This window comes from Natrix helvetica (assembly GCF_964273705.1).
Source record: "Natrix helvetica genome assembly, chromosome: 1".
Classification (NCBI taxonomy): Eukaryota; Metazoa; Chordata; class Lepidosauria; order Squamata; family Natricidae; genus Natrix; species Natrix helvetica.
This window is the reverse complement of record NC_138548.1, coordinates 13367786-13388078: the sequence shown is the minus strand read 5'-3', so window position 1 is coordinate 13388078 and position 20293 is coordinate 13367786. Positions and strand designations below refer to the sequence as shown.

At 42.8% G+C, this 20293-nt stretch overlaps 1 protein-coding gene across 2 annotated transcripts in view; it reads left to right on the top strand.

Annotated features, from left to right (window-relative positions):
• CERS1 (ceramide synthase 1) overlaps positions 1 to 10136 on the top strand; it is a 65895-nt gene extending 55759 nt beyond the window's left edge. Inside the window, exons 6-7 of one of the 2 annotated variants that reach the window (XM_081959965.1) lie at positions 5538 to 5671; positions 9307 to 10136. In XM_081959965.1, coding sequence (XP_081816091.1) covers positions 5538 to 5671; positions 9307 to 9349 — 177 coding nt within the window. In that variant the 3' untranslated portion in view covers positions 9350 to 10136. The remainder of the gene's footprint in view (positions 1 to 5537; positions 5672 to 9306) is intronic. The other variant, XM_081959966.1, reaches the window with a different exon arrangement.
• The last annotated feature ends 10157 nt before the right edge of the window (positions 10137 to 20293 follow it).

The following is a 20293-nucleotide window of genomic DNA, read 5'->3' as shown; positions in this document are numbered from 1 at the left end:
TGCGCTAAGCCTTCTGCGCATATGCTTTTGGCTAAAAAAGGGCCTAAATGGGATGCCATAGAGCCGGGGAGGGTGGACAGGGCCACCCGCGATTTTTGCTACCAGTTCAGGCAAACCAGTCCGAACCGGCTGAATACCACCTCTGCTTACACCCTCTTGGTGCTGCGATCCTACACATCTGCTGAACTCCAATAATAATAATAATAATAATAATAATAATAATAATAATAATAATAATAATAATAATAATAATAATAATAATAGCAGTAGCAATAATAATAATAATAATAATAATAATAATAATAATAATAATAATAATAATAATAATAATAATAATAATAATAATGCAGACTCTGCAAAGAAGTTGATGAAACTGTTGACCACATACTCAGCTGCTGTAAAAAAATCGTGCAGACTGATTATAAATTGCGGCACAATTCAGTAGCACAAATGATCCACTGGAATTTGTGCAAAAATTATAATATTAAAACAACAACAAACTGGTGGGAACATAAGCCTGAAAAAGTCACCAAAAATCAGATGGTCAAGATCCTGTGGGATTTTCGTATACAAACAGACAAAATACTAGCGCATAACACACCAGACATCACACTGGTTGAGAAAAATAAGGTTACAATCATAGACATCGCAATACCAGGTGATAGCAGGGTTGAGGAGAAGGAACATGAAAAAGTCGCGAAATACCAGGACTTAAAAATTGAAATCCAACGATTATGGCACAAACCAGTAGTGGTAATTCCAGTGGTAATCGGCACACTGGGTGCTATTCCAAAAGCACTGGAATTACATTTAAAACAGTTAAAACTTGACAAAATCACCATCAGTCAAATGCAAAAAGCTGCACTGCTTGGATCTGCACGTATATTACGAAAATACGTTACGACGTCCTAGGCCCCTGGGTGGGGCCCGACTAGTAATCAATGCCAAATCCGGGGAATCAACTGGCCGCTGTGATACAATCGTATAATAATAATAATAATAATAATAATAATAATAATAATAATAATAATAATAATAATAATAATAATAATAATAATAATAATAATAATAATAATAATAATAATAATAATAATAATAATAATAATAATATGCAACTGTGGAAGGAACAACACCCGGAAAGTGACATAATTGAACAAAGATTAATGGATCAAAGGCGCTTCATCATCCGTAATAAAGTTTTCACACAAGCGGAAATGCAACATCTAGAAATATTGGCTAAAAAGAAAACAAGTGATGATGAACAAGCTGAAGAAATTGGTCCAACACCTGAACAAATTGACCAGCCAGTGGAAGAAACAAACATACAGGACGAAGACCCTCCTGGGCAACAACCTAAAAGTGTAGAGCTAAGTGATCTAGCAAAAATGCTGAAAGAAAAAATTGAAAACCACATCAAAGAAAATGTAGAAAGAAAAATACTACCTATCATTCGCGAAGGGCATAGCAAACGAGTGAAAGATCTGTCAACTGCCTTGAACAACATTTTAACTTCCATTCCATCCAGCACACTATATGAAACCAACCAATTAATGTATAGCACAGTCGCCGTTATAACTGCAGAAGTAGGTTACAAAATGCCAAAAAAGAAACCCACTGGAACACCAAAGTGGAAAATTCGACTTGAAAATAAAAATTAAAAACTACGAGGGGATATCAGCAATCTGAAGTTCTTAAAAGAAGGAAAACTAAAGAACAAAAAGCTGAAAAATAGTTTACACAAAAAATATAACCAGTAGGAAAAAACAGTAACGGAAATTATGGAAGAACTAAAACAATGTGCAATAGCAATAGCAAGGAAAATTGAAAGATACGAAGGATGAATAAAACAATATCGTGAAAATGTCCAGTTCAGAGGAAACCAATAACTCTTCTACCGATCCCTTGATGAAAATAGAATCCAAACTAATATTCACCCATGTAAAGAAAAAACTTTGAACTTTTGGAAAGAATGTGGGAAAACCCAGTGGAACATCACTGCCTCCTGGATCAAAGATATTCAACAACAAACAACACAAAACAAGATGGAAAATATTGTAATAAAAACTGACATGGTGGAAAAACAAGCAAAGAAGGTCAAGAACTGGAGTGTACCTGGCCTGGATGAGCTGCATGGATACTGGCTAAAACACCTGACAAGCCTCCATCATCGCATGGCCACTCAATTTGATCAAATGCTCAAAATGCAACAAGCGAAGAATGGTTAACAGCTGGCCGAAAATACTTGATAATGAAAGATCCAGAAAAAGGCACAGAACCAAGTAATTATCGTCCAATTTCTTGTCTGCCAACAACGTTCAAACTTTTTACAAGGATACTGGCAAATACAGTATTCAATCATCTGATGGAAAACAGTTTGTATCCAGTAGAACAAAAAGGAAATTATAAAAAATCAAGAGGAAGAAAAGATCAGCTGCTCATAGACAAAATGGTACTAAAAAATGCAAAACAAAGAAAAACAAATTTAAATATGGCATGGATTGATTACAAGAAGCCATTTGACTCATTACCCCACAGCTGGATTAACACCTGTCCGGAAAACTTTGGAATCAGCAAAAATATCTGTACATTTTTGAAAGCAAATATGCAAAAATGGAAAACAGTTCTAACAGCAAATAGGGAGAACATTGGTGAAGTCAACATCAGACAAGGAATCTTCCATGGGGATTCACTTTCACCACTATTGTTCAACATTGCATTAATTCCACTGACAATAATCCTAAGAAACACAAAACTGGGATACCAAATCTCAAGCCAACATGACAAGATAAACCATCTACTATACATGGATGACTTAAAAATGTATGCGAAAAGCCCCTCTGAACTTAAATCAATACTCAACACAGTTCAACTGTTCAGCAGTGACATCAAAATGAACTTTGGGCTTGAAAAATGTGCTATATTATCCATGCAGCGAGGAAAAATGGAAAAAAAACAAAGAATAGAACTGGGGAATGGAAATATAGTGAAAGCATTAGCAAAGGATGATGATTACAAGTACCTAGGCATATTGGAAGCAGATAACATCTTGAATAGAAAAGTCAAAGCGTCAACGCAAAAGGAATACATTAGGAGGGTCCACCAAATATTAAAATCAAAGCTGAATGCTGGAAACATAATTAAAGCCATTAATACATGGGCAGTTCCAGTGATACGCTACTCAGCTGGAATCATCAACTGGACTCTGAATGAACTGGAAAACCTGGACTGGAAAACACGCAAACTTTTGAATATGTACCACGCTTTACATCCACGAAGTGACATCGACAGGTTGTACCTGCCAAGAAAAATAGGGGGCAGGGGGCTATTGCAAATCCATCAAACTGTAGAAGAAGAAAAACGAAGTTTGAATGATTATGTGAACCAAACTACAGAAAAATTGCTGCAGGCTGTGAAAACGGAGAACAGCATAAAAACAACAGAAACAAAGACAGAATATAAGGAAAAACAGCTGGATGACAGATTAAATAGATGGAAAACCAAAGCTTTGCATGGACAGCACTTGAAAAACATTGAAGGAAAATGTGATGACAACTTGACATGGACATGGCTTAAGATGGGAACTATCAAGAAAGAAACGGAAAGCTTAATACTGGCCGCTCAAGAACAAGCACTACAAACTAATGCCCTGAAAGCGAAGATACAAAAACCCACTGACAACCCAAACTGCACAATAACAAAGTCGAAACTGTTTCACATTTAATATGTGAATGCAGCAAAATTGCACAAACTGATTACAAAGCTAGACATGACCGACTTGGTTAGGACTCAAGCTGTTGAGCTACCAATCAGCCCCAAAGGCTGTGAATCTCACCAAAGATTAACCAATAATAATAATAATGATATTAACTTGCATGCTACCCAACTCTCAGTGATTCAGGGTGGCTCACAAGACTGAACGAAGAAATTACAATGTGAAATTAACAAGAAATACGTAAATATTGGCAAACATGACCATTTCCCTCCCTTCTCTACAGCCCCGGTGAAGATCCAGTGGCTTCTTGGCTTTTCTAAATGGCAGCAGGGGCGGGGGGGGGGGGGAGATTAGATTTTGGCAGGAATCTCTTTCCTGTGAGTAGGCGCTGCCAGAGAAGCCATGCTTCCAGGGTCCTGAGAGAGAGAGAGCCTGTGGTTGTGCATGCGTGTGTGTAGTATAGTCCTAGTAAATATAATTGTGCTCTTTTCATGGGCCTTTTACAGGCAGTTCTTGACCTGTGACCACAATTTGAGCCCAAGATTTCCGTTGTTAAACAAGACAGTTCCTAAGAGAGTTTTGCCCCATTGTACGACCTTTCTTGCCATAGTTACTAAGTGAATCGCTGCAGTTCTTCGGTTAATAACCTGGTTGTTAAATGCATCTGGCTTCCCCTTTGACTTGGCTCATCAAGAGGGTCGCAAAAGGTGATCACACAATCCCGGGATGCTGCCACCGTCATAAATATGAACCAGTTGCCGGGCATCCAAAGTTTATTCGTGTGACCGTGGGGATGTTGCCACGATCATCAGTGTGAGAAATGGTCACGTCCCTTTTTCAAGTGCCATTGTAACTTTGAATGGTCACTAAATGAATGGTTGCAAGTTGAGGACTATCCGTAGCCAGTTGTTATTTCTGGATTGTTTTACATTCACACAGTTTTGCATAGAACTACTGTTCCCGCTACTGTTGGGCTGCGGTGGCTCAGTGGACTAAGACACACACGTTAGGTGTGTGTCTTACCTTAGATCAAATGTTCTCCTGCAGCAGACTGATTCTAAATGCCCAGATCACACATTATCCTCACATCAGCCTTGGGAGGTAGGCTAGGTGTTGTAGCCCAGCAGGATCCGGTTCAGCTGATGCTGGACTCAGATAGTGAGGGGACATTTGAGTCTGCCCTGGACGATGTGGAAGACCCTGTGCAGGTTGCAGATTCAGAGCAGGGACCAGAGGGGCTGGGTGGCCACCAGGAGGCGCCTGAGGCATGGAGCAGTGGGGAAGATCAAAGGCAGTCAGTTCCTGATGCGAGAGTAAGATGGGCTGAGAAACGAAAGCAGCAGCTTCGTAGGCAGGCTCACAGACGATAATTAGCACAGGTGGTTGTAGATTGGCCTCTCCCAAGAGAGCTTATAGGTGAGGCGTTGGGAGGGGACATTTGCAGGAAACAACCGTTCGAAATTAGCAGTGAAGAAAGTCGATGTCTTAGAGCTACATGTGAATATCTGGTTTGTTTTTCGTGTATTCTGATTTATCTGGGCCTTCGGCCAAAAGGTTTGTCATCTGCAATTAAACAGTGGCAACCAGCCAAGCCTATGTTTTGGCTTGTTCCCAGGCGTGGAGAGGGGGGTCAGAACAGCTAGGCTAAGAGAGAATCCTAAATCCTTCCATACCATTGAATGTAGACCTGAATCTGAGCATGGAGATATCCCCCATGTGCTAAGTTGACCCAGTAGGCTGATGAAGCAGGTAAAAGGCCAAAAAATATGATGGGAAAATCTGTGATCCAGGCAAAACTGATTGGTTTCTCCTCTTCTCTCGGCAGTACATCGTTGTTTTTGTGGCCAAAGTTTTGCTGGGACAAGTGCAGGAAGTGAAGGACGTACGGGAATACGATACTGATGCTGCTTCTAAGAAGACAGGCAAGGAGCTTCATCTCCACAACTCTTGGAAGGAAGGGTAAGGACGCCTGGAAGCGATGGGATTCTCTTCTTTCTTTCCCTCCGTGTCAGGGTTCCAAATAGCATCCAAAAGTAAATCAGAGTCCAAGGCAAAGTATTGCTCAAAGTTCCAATTTATTAAGAGAGTCATGTTGGCACATCTGGGAAAACCTGAATCTGAAAGCTTCCCAGTTTCCCTCACCCAGTTGAAAGTTCAAGATCTTGCCCCCACACCCACAAGTCCACCACATGGTTCAATCTTCCACTGCCATGCTGGCAGTTCCACACATCCAGTTCTGGTCAGGTGCAGAGGTGCGAAGACAAAGGATGACCTTGGCTTTCTAGAAAGAATTTTGTTATGGCTACATCGCATCTCACTCCTACAATCCCCCCCCCCATTTTCCCACAATAGAAAATGCATAGTAGAATAATAGAAAGTGTGGCAGGCCGAAGATCCAAAAGAAAAGATGGCTGACACTCAGTTTCTTCCTCCTAACAACGGCCAGTTGGTTGCTTCTGAGTGGCATACAAAAACAGCTTAAATTACAATTTGAATCCTGTGATTCTGTTGTGTCCCACCAGCAGAGCTGGTGGCAGACTCAAACAGCAAGGAGGTTGGAGAACAACATGGGCCAGTCCTGGAGTGGGGGGAAGGCTCTGATGAGGGCTCTGCGTCAGAGGCAGAGATGTGGTCAGGGCCATCCATTAGTTATCAGCTGCCTTCGGAGTCAGAGATCAGTGGGGCAGAAGAACAGCTGGAGCCTGTTCCCGATGTGCGCATGCGCAGAGTTGCTAGGAGAAGGGAGCAGCTAAGGAACAAGGGCCGACTCGGGAGTAAAAGCACAGGTGGGCAGAGAATGACCCTCCCATAGGGAATAAAGAGAAGCAAACAGAATGTTAGAGTTTGCAGGAGACAATTAGTTTGCTTAATTAGTGTGAAGATTTGTTCGTGACTCTCAAGACTCGTTGCCAAGTATTTTCTTGTACACCTTTGCGTTTGGAAGATATCGGCCTGGCAGCTCTCCAAGCCTGATAAGGTCTGTGGTTGTAAATTCACCCTTGAAAGATTTTTTGCTGGATGTGAATGAGAGGAATTTACATTAACTTAACAAAAAGGGGTTTTGTTGGGACAAGGAGTCTGCTTCGTGATTTTTGTGATGCCTAGGTCAGAACAGATACCAAATACTTTTCCAATTCCTCCAAATAATTCCCTTTGCATCACCCAGGTCCAATACAACTAAAATTTCTCCAAAATAGACTGCAAGTACGCTACGTTCTGCATGGAAAGAAGAAATAGGGAGGAATAGCGAGTCTATAGATTGATGGAGACCATAAAAAGCATCCCTTCCATTGTTAATTATGGAATCTAGCTCTGGCCAGTTCAGTTTTTTGGGGAGTAGTGTTTCTCAACCTCTGTAGCTTTAAGACTGACTGGGGAATTCTGGGAATTGAAGTCCACATAGCTTTGAAGATGCTGAGGCTGAGAAACACTTGACTTGAGAGCAATGGACTTGTTCTGACCTAGGCTTCTCCAGCAGCACGAAGCTGAATCCTCGTCCCGATAAATCCTTTTTATTTAATTTACAGTTTCCTCTCCAGCAAAATTTCCTCTCCCAGAGTCTTTCAAAATAGGTCACAATTACCGACCTTTATCAGGTCTGGAGAGTGGCCAAGCCTTTAGGCACCGCAATACTTGGCAAGAATGCAGGAATAAATTAATTGTCTCCTGCAAACTCCACTCCCCTTTCGCTCCTTTTATTCCCTATGGAATAAACCTTCCACCTGTGGCCTTATTCCTGGGATCGGCCCTTGTTCCTTAGCTGTTCCCTTTGTCTGGCAACTCTGTGCATGCGCACACTGGGAACAGGCTCCAGCTGTTCATCTGCCTCACTGACTCCGAAGGCAGCTAATAACTGTCAAGACGGCCTGGTTCCCTCTCTGCCTCTGACACAGAGCCCTCATCAGAGCCTTCCCCAGACTCCAGGACTGGCCCAGGTTCCTCCCCAACCTCCTCGCTGTTTGACTCTGCTGCTGCTCTGCTCTGCGGGCCACAACAGGACTTAACAACCTTTTAAATTCTACCCTCCTGAGGTGAAGACCAAGAATAGTATCCGTTTCAAGTCCCTTTCGTCTTTCACTTTCTCAAGGAGGCACTTCGTAGGAAACGGCCCGCAAATTTCTTTTAGAGCTGCTGCAAATTATGGAACAGATTAAGGGGGAAGAAAATGCTATCCCCAGATCTTATTCGGAAAGTACATTTAAATAATAACAATAATAATAATAATAATATTTAAAAGTACTATACACAACCTCACAGAGTTAAAAACCGCTGCTTCAATTTCATTCTGCAGTAAATGGGGGGAACCAGTCATTGGGTCTTTTAGGTTAAGCGGGAAAGCTTAAAAGCAATATGACCAGAAATCTCTGAGAGTGACTTAAGCCAGCAAAAGTCAGGGTTGCAGAAGGGAGTGGAGAATTGGGCAACGAAGAGGATATTAAGCCCATGTAGGAGAAATGCCAAAGGGTGGAGAAATCCTGTCACTCAGGGCCAAAGACTCCGCCCTCTTACACTTTTCCTGAATGCCAGAATGATGTTCGTTGACAGCTATCTCAGGATTGATCCACAACATATTGGACATTCCTTGGATTGTAGCCTTATGTATCTCAAGCATGGACCTCAGACACTTATTTATGAATTACTAGCCGATAACCCGGCGTTGCCCAGGTATTTATTTATAGGGGGCAAATATCCGGACCAAACATAATTTCTAATGTTAAATTTTTTCCCTTACCCTTGTGGAGTACTGTGAAGACGTTACCATGACAACTCCACTGTGCTGTACAGTAGAAGCCATTTTACGGCAGTACAGTATAAGTCATTTTAAGGCACAACAGGCTGTATCTTAACAGAACACCACCACCCCACCCGAGGGGTGTTAGGAGTCTTTTACCCCCACAATATTTTTCTCCAGAGAGCACTCCCTTCTGTTCCGTTCATGTTAGTAGGGACTTTCCTTATCCCTCCATCTGCTGCCTTCAAGAGGTTCTGAATCCAAGGAGTCCCACATCCCGGTCACCTATTTTATAGATCACAGTGGATCATCAAGAAATCAGTTGCCCTTCCCTATTAGCCCCAGTTCCTACATTAATATACCCTCCGTTATTAAGCAGGTTACAAATCAGCTACGGTTTATCCATCCATTCCAACCAATTGTAAGAAATGAAAATAGACCTTGATTTTAAAAAATACTCAATTATATACTTATGGCTAGATATGTACAGCTATGCCATACTGGTAGTCCTCAACTCATGACTCCAGTTGAGCCCAAAATTCCTGTTGCTAAACAAGACAATTGTTAAGTGAGCTTTGTCCCATATTATGACCTTTTCCTGCCAGTTGTTAAATGAATCACTGCAGTTAAATAACACTTAAGATTCACTTAACAGTTATTAACAACCACGTTGCTTAGCGACTGAACGTTTTGGTTCCAAAGGAGGTCATAAGTCAAGGACTACTCGTATGAGAGGCGATTCCAGGGCCATGCCCACTCATCTGCATAGCCATGCCCGAGGCCAATGGTCAGAAGGCACGACCGAATAGTAAAAGCTGATTTTTCCTCCCCCACTAGTTGTTCTTTCGTTTCTCCTCCGCAGAAATCACCTGAAGAACGGCATCGTGAAAGACAAGCGGTTATAGAGGCGCTCGCAGGACCACAGAGCCGAATTCTGGAGAAACCCACAAGGAACTATTCATTCAAACTCCAGCCTGTTCATGGGTGAACTGAAGAAAATAAGAGCTGCCACACTATTCCACCCAGAGTTGACAACCAAGTTCTAATTGGGGAGCGATTTACAAATTTTCTTTTTTTAAAAAAACCCCTCTGGAGTTGGATTTCAAGCTGGATTTCCGTTAGCAGTGATGGAAACTAGGAGGAGGAGGAGGAGGAGGAGGTCCATGAGGCATCGTTTAGCTGAGTCAGGTTGGAGCAGGGCATTAACACACACACACACACACAAATAGCTGCTTCCATCCTCTGGTGCATCAGTGGCGCCTAGTAAGAAAAGTTTCCCATCAGGATAGAGGGATGAGGAACTGTCAAGTTTTCTGTGGCTTCTGCGCGGCAGGGCCTTCTCTGTGGTGGCCCCAAGAAGGCAGAACTGGTTTTCCCCCCCCTTGGTTCAGGACTCCTGATTGGTTGAAGAGGAGGAGGCGGGGGCAGAAATCCCTTCAGGATCTCCAGGTGGCAAAAAGCAATGATAGAAGAAGCACATGTGCGAATCGATGAATTTTCAGCCTTGCAAGTTGGGGTTGGAAAGGAGTATCCCACAATGCCCTGCAGCACTTTTTACCCCTGTTCCTTTTTTTAAACCATATTTGTTTTTCCCCCCTGCCCTTTGTCCTGGTTGGGAGAGGAAAAAGGCGGCGGTAGTGTTTTGTCTTAACTGCGTGTATTGGAGAAGTTGTATATAAAATAAGGCTTGGATTCACAAAATGATGTTTTCTGAATTGTTCTTTGAAAACAGGTTTTTTTCCCTCTTTTGTTTATCTAGCAATATTTATAGTTACACTATACACTGATAACCTGGTGTTGCCCAGGTATTTATTTATAGGGAGAAAATGTCCGGACCAAACACAATTTCTAATGTTGGATTTTCCCCCTTACCAGAGGGAACCCCCCCCCTTGTGGAGTTCGTGAAGCAATTACACTGTACAGTAGAAGCCATTTTAAGGCACAACAGGCTGTATCTTAACAGAACACCCCCCCCCCCCAAAGAGTTTTAGGGGTGTCTTACCCCCACAATATTTGTTTCCAGGGAGTAAGTCATCTGTATACCAAGTTTGGTTGGAATTGCTCAAGGCGTTCCAGAGTTATGCTGGAACAAGAAATTGCAAGCAAGCAGACCTGGAACCTCATTGCTGGGTGATTTTTCCTTGGTGCCATTTAAATGGTTGGATTGGTTTATTTTAACCATGCTGGCTGAGGAATTCTGGGAGTTGAAGTCCACACATCTTAAACCATGCCTTGGTAAGGCCACATTTGGAATACTGCATTCAGTTTTGGTCACCACGATGTAGAAAAGATGTGGAGAGTCTAAAAAGAGTGCAGAGAAGAGCAACGAAGATGATTAGGGGACTGGAGGCTAAAACATATGAAGAACGGTTGCAGGAACTGGGTATGTCTAGTTTAATTAAAAGAAGGACTAGGGGAGACATGATAGCAGTCTTCCAATATCTCAGGGGTTGCCCCAAAGAAGAGGGAATCGAACTATTTTCCAAGGCACCTGAGGGTAGAACAAGAAGCAATGGGTGGAAACTAATCAAGGAGAGAAGCAACCTAGAACTGAGGAGAAATTTCCTGACAGTGAGAACAATTAATCAGTGGAACAGCTTGCCTCCAGAAGTTGTGAATGCCCCAACACTGGAAGTCTTTAAGATGATGTTGGATAGCCATTTGTCTGAAACGGTATAGGGTTTCCTGCCTAGGTAGGGGGTTGGACTAGAAGACCTCCAAGGTCCCTTCCAATTCTGCTATTGCATTGTGTTATTGTATGTTTACTCACAGCCATTCAATTTCAGGTGCCAGTCTTTCTCTTAAGTTTCTTACCCATTATAGTACTGCTAATAGGTTGAAATCGTAGAATGTTAGCGTTATCTTGGGAAAAGTGAGGAGAGAAAATTCAGTAAATTTTTGGAATGTTTCCAAAGGTTATAACAACTGCACATCTCAACAGACAGTATTTGCACCAACAACAGATGGTACAGTCAAAACTGCACATCTCAACAGACAGTATTTGCATATTACTCATTCAATTCACATGCTATCCCAAAAACGCTTTTTCCAAAAGGCAACTAGACTTCTTGGTTTTTTTTTACTTCTCATCCAAGATGTTTCTTCAGTTCTGAAGTTTTTAATTGAAGAAGTGAAACATTTTCAAAGAAAAAAAACACCTCAAAGATGTCCAGTTGTTTTTGGGAAAAAGCACATTTGGAACCACCATGAACTGGATGATTGAGAATCTCCACAGATATTGTTGTTGTTAGTTGAGAAGTTGTGACCCCATGGACAACGTTCCTCCAGGCCTTCCTATCCTCCACCATCCTCGAGTCCATTTAAGCTCACGCCTACTGCTTCGGTGACTCCATCCATCCCCCTCATTCTCTGCCGTCCCCTTCTTCTTCTTTTGCCCTCCATCTTTCCCAGCATGAGGCTCTTCTCCAGGGAGTCCTTCCTTCTCATTAGGGGGCCAAAGTATTTGAGTTTCCTCTTCAGGATCTGGCCTTCCAAAGAGCAGTCAGGGTTGATCTCCTCTAGGACTGACCGGTTGGATTGCCTTGCAGTCCAAGGGACTCGCAGGAATCTTCTCCAGCACCATAGTTCAAAGGCCTCCATTCTTTGGCACTCAGCCTTTCTTATGGTCCAACCTTCACAGCCATATGTTGCAACCGGGAAAACCGTAGCCTTGACTATACGCACTTTTGTTGGCAGGAGGGGATGTCTCTGCTTTTTAGTATTTTTAAAAAACATTTTTTTAGTTTTTGCCCTAGCTTTCCTCCCCAGAAGCAAGCGTCTTTTAATTTCTTGGCTGCAGTCTCCATCTGCGGTGACCTTGGAACCCAGGAAAATAAAATCTGCCACTACCTCCATTTCTTCCCCATCTAGTTGCCAGGAATTGAGAGGGCCGGATGCCACGATCTTAATGTTGAGTTTCAAGCCAACTTTTTTTCACTCTCCTTCTCTATAAACATAGATGATTCATATCATAGGTTTTTTTTTTAAAGGAGTTCAAGGAAAATTACATGGGGGAGGGGCTCCTTTTTATCCCCACAACAGTTTTGAGAGGTAGAGTGTGTTGAATGTTAATACAATAATACAATAGTAGAGTTGGAAGGGACCTTGGAGGTCTTCTAGTCCAACACCCTGCCTAGGCAGGAAACCCTATACCGTTTCAGACAAATAGCTATCCAACATCTTCTTAAAGACTTCCAGTGTTGGGGCATTCGCAACTTCTGGAGGCAAGCTGTTCCACTGATTAATTGTTCTAACTGTCAGGAAGTTTCTCCTCAGTTCTAAGTTGCTTCTCTCCTTGATTAGTTTCCACCCATTGCTTCTTGTTCTACCCTCAGGTGCCTTGGAGAATAGTTTGACTCCCTCTTCTTTGTGGCAACCTCTGAGATATTGGAACAATGCTATCATGTCTCCCCTAGTCCTTCTTTCTCTTAAGCTAAACATACCCAGTTCCTGCAACCGTTCTTCATATGTTTTAGTCTCCAGTCCCCTAATCATCTTTGTTGCTCTTCTCTGCACTCTTTCTAGACTCTCCACATCTTTTTTACATCGTGGCGACCAGAACTGAATGCAGTATTCCAAGTGTGGCCTTACCAAGGCATTATAAAGTGGTATTAACACTTCACGTGATTTTGATTCTATCCCTCTGTTGATGCAGCCTAGAACTGTGTTGGCTTTTTTGGCAGCTGCTGCACACTGCTGGCTCATATTTAAATGGTAGGTCCACTAGGACTCCAAGATCCCTTTCACAGTTACTACTACTTAGCAAGGTGCCACCTATACTGTACCTGTGCATTTCGTTTTACTTGCCTAAATGTAGAACCTTACTCTTTTCACCATTGAATTTCATTTTATTAGATAGTGCCCAATGTTCAAGTTTGTCAAGATCCTTCTGTATCTTAAGCCTATCTTCTGGAGTGTTGGCTATTCCTGTCAGCTTGGTGTCATCTGCAAATTTGATGAGTTCCCCATTTATTCCCTCGTCCAAATCATTGATGAAGATGTTGAAGAGTACTGGGCCTAAAACAGAGCCTTGGGGTACTCCACTGCATACTTCCCTCCATGTAGATGCAGTTCCATTGAGGACTTACACGTTGAGTGCGGTTGGTCAGCCAGTTACGAAGTTACGAATGTGTTGCTTTAATCTTCTGTACTTGAGAAGGATTTGAATCTAGATGATCCCACTGCCATGTTTCCCACTACATCTGATTGACTGAGAAGGTGGGACTGTCCCAAAGTCAGCCAATGAACACCTGTGGCTGGAGGGGGGGGGGATTCAACCTGGATCTCCTCCTTTCTAGCATCCCAGAGAAATTTTGTCCTGCTCTGCTTTATCTTCACGTCGGCCCTGTGAAGTTGCCCAAAGAGTTTTATGCCCAAACACAGATTTTTCAAAGCATTCTTAGTTTCTCCAATATATCACTTAACTTTGTGGATTAATAAGAACAGCTGTTAAGCCCACAGAACTGGTATCCCTCCACAACCAACCAAAAATACTGGTGCAGCTGGCTGCAACTACACTTGGGGGGGAAGGAGAGAACGGCATCAGGGCTCCAAGGCCAGAGGTTGACAGGAAGATGTTCTTTGGGTGAGACTTCCACAGGATGGGGAAAAAAATCCTGACTTTGATGTCTGCAAAAATTAGGCGAGGTAGATTAGATGAAAAGGGGTGGAGTAGCAGCAAATTTGCAATCTGTAAGATTAGGATCACAAAGGGCTTTGAAGTGCATAACTAGAACATTTTTTTTGCATGAGAACTGGTTGCATCAGGGGGATGTGAAAATTCACTGCACCCACCCACCCACCCCCCAAAAAGGAGGGGGGGCAAAATGGCATTTCCTTAGACATGAAGGTGGGCAATTCCTTTCAGAGGCTGTGAGGTTGATCAGGAAAGATGGTGGAGGTGTAAATTGCAATCTGTCCTCAACCATAGAGAAATACTGCCTCCCTCCTACTCCAACTTAACTCACGGGATAATTGTGAGGGAAAAATGGAGGATGAGGTACAACATTCCCTTGCTTGAAATCTTGAACTAAATGACATCTAATCAAGTTTCTGAAAGCTAATGGCCAGTTTTAGCAACCATTTGCAGGCAGAGCGATGTTTACAGATAGTCCTCGACTTACAACAATTCGTTTAGTGACCGTTCAAACTTAGGATGGCATTGAAAAAAATGACTCGTGACCTTTTTTCACACAGCCATTGCAGCATCCCCATGACCGTGTGATCAAAATTCAGACCCTTGGCAACTGTTTCATATTTACGACGGTTGCAGTGTCCTGAGGTCATGGGATCAACTGTTACAACCTTCTGACAAGCAAAGTCAACGGGGAAGTCAAAGTCATTTAACAACCATATTACTAACTGAACAACTGCAATGATCCACTTAACAACTGTGGCAAGAAGAAAGGTCTTAATTTGGGGCAAAGTTCACTTAACAAATGCCTCACTTAACAACAGAAATGTTGGCCTCAATTATTTTGAGGACTACTTGTAATTTCTTTTAGGAAGACGGAGAGGGGGGGATGATGATTAGCTTGCCAGATGAGACTGGAGACTTGATTTTTCTCTGGTTTGAGGGTGATCCATTTTTAGAGATTAGTGTTCATTTTTCATGATCTTAAGCCTTTGAAGAAAAAAAATATAGCTGGAAGCAATACTGCAAGAGTTATAATGCAGTCTTGGATTACCACTCCCTACCATAAGGCTGGTCATTATTTAATACAATAGTAGAGTTGGAAGGGACCTTGGAGGTCTTCTAGTCCAACCCCCTGCCTAGGCAGGAAATCCTATACCGTTTCAGACAAATGGCTATCCAACATCTTCTTAAAGACTTCCAGTGTTGGGGCATTCACAACTTCTGAAGGCAACTTCTATTCCACTCATTAATTGTTCTAACTGTCAGGAAATTTCTCCTCAGTTCTAAGTTGCTTCTCTCCTTGATTAGTTTCCACCCATTGCTTCTTGTTTCTACCCTCAGGTGCCTTGGAGAATAGTTTGACTCCCTCTTCTTTGTGGCAACCCCTGAGATATTGGAACACTGCTATCATGTCTCCCCTAGTCCTTCTTTCTCTTAAGCTAAACATACCCAGTTCCTGCAACCGTTCTTCATATGTTTTAGCCTCCAGTCCCCTCATCATCTTTGTTGCTCTTCTCTGCACTCTTTCTAGAGTCTCCACATCTTTTTTACATCATGGTGACCAGAACTGAATGCAGTATTCCAAGTGTGGCCTTACCAAGGCATTATAAAGTGGTATTAACACTTCACGTGATCTTGATTCTATCCCTCTGTTGATACAGCCTAATTAAATTAAATTTAATTAATTTAATTTAATTTAATTTAATTATATACCGACCATTTCACTGTTTGGGGGAACTCTGGACAGCTTACAGTTTTAAAAAGAGAAATATAAAAATCAGGAGTGCTGTGGGTTAAACCTTCTTTATGTTAATGCCTCTGGTGTTTCTTCAGCAAAAGCTAAATGAAGGCAGGCAGAAGGAGAGGTCTTTGTAATGCAAATAGACGTAACTTCCCCTTCAGGCAAGTTCAGGGTTTTAAAGAAGCTACTAAGGTTGTTGCAGGAAAAAGAAGAAGAAAGACCTCTTGGAAAGATAGTAATATATCTAGTCAATCAATCAATGTTCATGGCATCACATATTTCACAAGAGTTTAGTTCACAAAATCCTTCCAGGGTGGCTGTATTTGAATAAGTCTCTGCAAGATCCCTGCAGCTTTCTTATCAAGCATTGTCCTTTCTTCATCTTTTTCGTAACACTGATCTCCTCAGCCACAACTGTACATATGTAATTATTCCTTCCTCTGGATGATGTTCTATCTAAATGCTCTGCGATTTGCAAACACTTAATCCAATCAGCATTATTGAGGTGTGAAGTTTCCACAAGATCCTATCCCTCCAGGGTCCTCAATGTGACCTTCTCCTATTTAATCCCTTTTTTAAGATTATCTGAAGGAAAGATAAAGTGGGAAGCCAGCAAAAGCTGTAAAGTAAAAACAGCTTCAAGCACACTCTGCATTTCTAAAGTGCTTCAAAGTTGTTCAAAAAGTTCCATCAGGATTTTAAGGGCTTTATTTTCAGACAAGTCACTGGACCCAGGTTTATTTATTTTTCGCTCACCTTATTTTTACAGGTAACCCAAGGTAGCAAACATACCTAGTATTCCTTCCTCCTTCCATTTTCCCCATAACCCTGAGAGGTTGTTTGGGCTAAGAAGGTGACTGGTTTAAAGTCACCCAGCCGGCTTTTATGCCTAAGGTGGGGCTAACAGTTTCCAAATTTCAGGTCTGGTGATTTAATCACTAGGCGAAACTCTTCACAGAATGCACTGGCCAAGATATTTAAAAAAATTAATACACTTAAGTCCCAACTAGGATGCAAGACTTGGCTTTAGCCTTGGTGCATTATTGTCAGGTCTATGGAGATGGACTATGGTCCAATCATCTGGACTATGGTTTTTTCCCCCCTATGAACATGTTTCGCTTCTCTTCTGAGTTGAAGAAGCTCCTTGAATGAGAAGTGAAACATTTTCAAAGAAAAAAACCCAAGGGAGTCTAGTTTCCATTTGGAAAAAGCATCTTTGGGACGACCAGACCTGGATGGTTGAGAATAGACATAATAAAGATAAAGGTTCCCCTCACACATATGTGCTAGTCGTTCTAGACTCTAGGGGCCGGTGCTCATCTCTGTTTCAAAGCCAGCCAGTGCTGTCCAAAGACATCTCCTTGGTCACGTAGCCGGCATGACAAAACAACGAAGGCGCATGGAACGCTGTTACCTTCCCACCAAAGGTGGTTCCTATTTTTCTACTTGCATTTTTTATGTGCTTTTGAACTGAGAGGTTGGCAGAAGCTGGGACAAGTAACGGGAGCTCACTCCATTACGCGGTGCTAGGGATTCGAACTGCCGACTTTTCTGATTGACAAGCTCAGCGTCTTAGCTACTGAGTCCAATTAGTCAGTGGAATGGCTTTCCACTAGAACTTGTAGGTGCTACAATACTGGAGATTTTTAAGAAGAGCATGGACAGAGCTTTGTTTGAAATTGTATACTGTATAGGGGGCAGTGATGGCGAACCTATAGCACGCGTGCCACAGGTGGCACACGGAGCCATTTGTCAGGGCATGCAAGCTGCTGCCCTGTCAGCTGGCCAGCACGCATGTGCGCGCTGGCCAGCTGAGTTCACCCTTTTTTAAAGCTATTTTTCGCCCTCCCCAGGCTCCAGAGGCTTTATAGGAGCCTGGGGAGGGTGAAAAGAGCATCTCCCCACCCCCCCCGGAGGCTTCAGGAACTTCCCTGAAGCCTCCGGAGCGCAAAAAAACAGAGCACAAAAAACCGGCCCTACAGGCAAACCGGAAGTTCGGGAACGGACTTCCTGTTTGCTCGGACGGTCGTTTTGAGCGCTCCAGAGGCTTCAGGGAAGCCTCTTGAAGATCCCTGAAGCCTTCGGAGCGCTTAAAACGACCCTCCGAGCAAACTGGAAGTCACTTCTGGTTTGCTCGGAGGGTCGTTTTGACTGCTTCGAAGGCTTCAGGGAAGCCTCCTGAAGGTCCTCGAAGCCTCCGGAGGGCTTCCGGGGAGGCGGGGGGAGGCTGTTTTCACCCTCCTTATGCTCCTATAAAGCCTCTGGAGCCTGGGGAGGGCGAAAAAAGTATGCAAAAATGGGGGAGTGGTCCCGCCTGTAGTGCGTGCATGCGCACTGGGGTGGTCGCGCATTGCATTATGGGTGCGGCACGTCTGCAAATGACCCCCCCCTGCGCTCCCCCCACTTATGGCACGCGAGCCAAAAAAGGTTTGCCATTGCTGGCATAGGGTTTTCTGTTGGGAGCAGGGGGCTGGACTAGACATAATACACCAAGGTTAATTGCAAGCCTCGCATCCTGGTCACAAGGTTAATTGCAAGCCTTGCTTTCATAAGTGAATGGGTGACCACCAGAGTCCGAGCCAACCCTCTTTTTATACAATACAATAGTAGAATTGGAAGGGACCTTGGAGGTCTTCTAGTCCAACCCCCTGCCTAGGCAGGAAACCCTATACCGTTCCAGACAAATGGCTATCCAACATCTTCTTAAAGACTTCCAGTGTTGGGGCATTCGCAACTTCTGGAGGCAACTTCTGTTCCACTGATTAATTGTTCTCACTGTCAGGAAGTTTCTCCTCAGTTCTAAGTTGCTTCTCTCCTTGATTCGTTTCCACTCATTGCTTCTTGTTCTGTCCACAGGTGCCTTGGAGAATAGCTTGACTCCCTCTTCTTTGTGGCAACCCCTGAGATATTGGAACACTGCTATCATGTCTCCCCTAGTCCTTCTTTCTCTTAAGCTAGACATACCCAGTTCCTATAACTGTTCTTCATATGTTTTAGTCTCCAGTCCCCTAATCATCTTTGTTGCTCTTCTCTGCACTCTTTCTAGAGTCTCCACATCTTTTTTACATCGTAGCGACCAGAACTGAATGCAGTATTCCAAGTGTGGCCTTACCAAGGCATTATAAAGTGGTATTAACACTTCACGTGATCTTGATTCTATCCCTCTGTTGATGCAGCCTAGAACTGTGTTGGCTTTTTTGGCAGCTGCTGCACACTGCTGGCTCATATTTAAATGGTTGTCCACTAGAACTCCAAGATCCCTCTCACAGTTACTACTATTGAGCACGGTACCACCTATACTGTACCTGTGCATTCTGTTTTTGTTGCCTAAATGTAGAACCTTACTCTTTTCACCATTGAATTTCATTTTATTAGATAGTGCCCAATGTTCAAGTTTGTCAAGATCCTTCTGTATCTTAAGCCTATCTTCTGGAGTGTTGGCTATTCCTGCCAGCTTGGTGTCATCTGCAAATTTGATGAGTTCCCCATTTATTCCCTCATCCAAATCATTGATGAAGATGTTGAAGAGTACTGGGCCTAAAACAGAGCCTTGGGGTACTCCACTGCATACTTCCCTCCATGTAGATGCAGTTCCATTGAGGACTACACGTTGAGTGCGGTTGGTCAGCCAGTTACGAATCCATCTGGTGGTGATGCTGTCTAACCCACATTCTTCTACTTTATCTAGTAGTAGGTTATGGTCTACCTTATCAAAAGCCTTACTGAAGTCCAAGTAAACTATATCAACGGCATTCTTCTGGTCCACTAATTTTGTCACATTATCAAAGAATGCCAAGGAAAGGACACATGTGGTGTCAGCACATAGCCAAGGGCCAAGCTCTGTGGGAAGTATTTTTTTTAAATAAGCACTATGATTGATGGGTTAATGGTGGATTAATCTAGGTTGTTTTTCCTTGATTAGTTACCATCCATTGCTTCTTGTTCTGAAGGCAGAGCAAGACACCATGGGTGGAACCTAAACAAGGAGAGAATCAACCTAAAACTAAGGAGAAATTTCCCCGATAGGGAGAACAATTTATCAGCGGAATGGCTTTCCACTAGGATTTGTAGGTGCTACAATACTGAAGGTTTTTAAGAAGCGCTTGGACAGAGCTTTGTTTGAAATTGCATACTATATAGCAGTGGTCACCAACTGGTGGCCTATGGACCACACTGGTGGTTTGAGAGAGAAAATTTTGGTGGCCCGCAGCAAAAGTATTTGCATTTTATAGCACTAAATATACCATTTATCTTCTTTAAAAATTCATATCAGTGGTCCGCAGGATTTAAAATTATGAATGTAGTGGTCCCTGAGGTCTAAAAGTTGGTGACCCCTTGCTGTATAGTGTGTCTTGTTGGAGCAGGGGGCTGGACTAGAAGACCTCCAAGGTCCCTTCCAACTCTGATATTCTAACCCCCACCTCCATAGATTTGAGGTTTTGTGTTTTTTAAAACATTGGTAGCTGTTGGCGG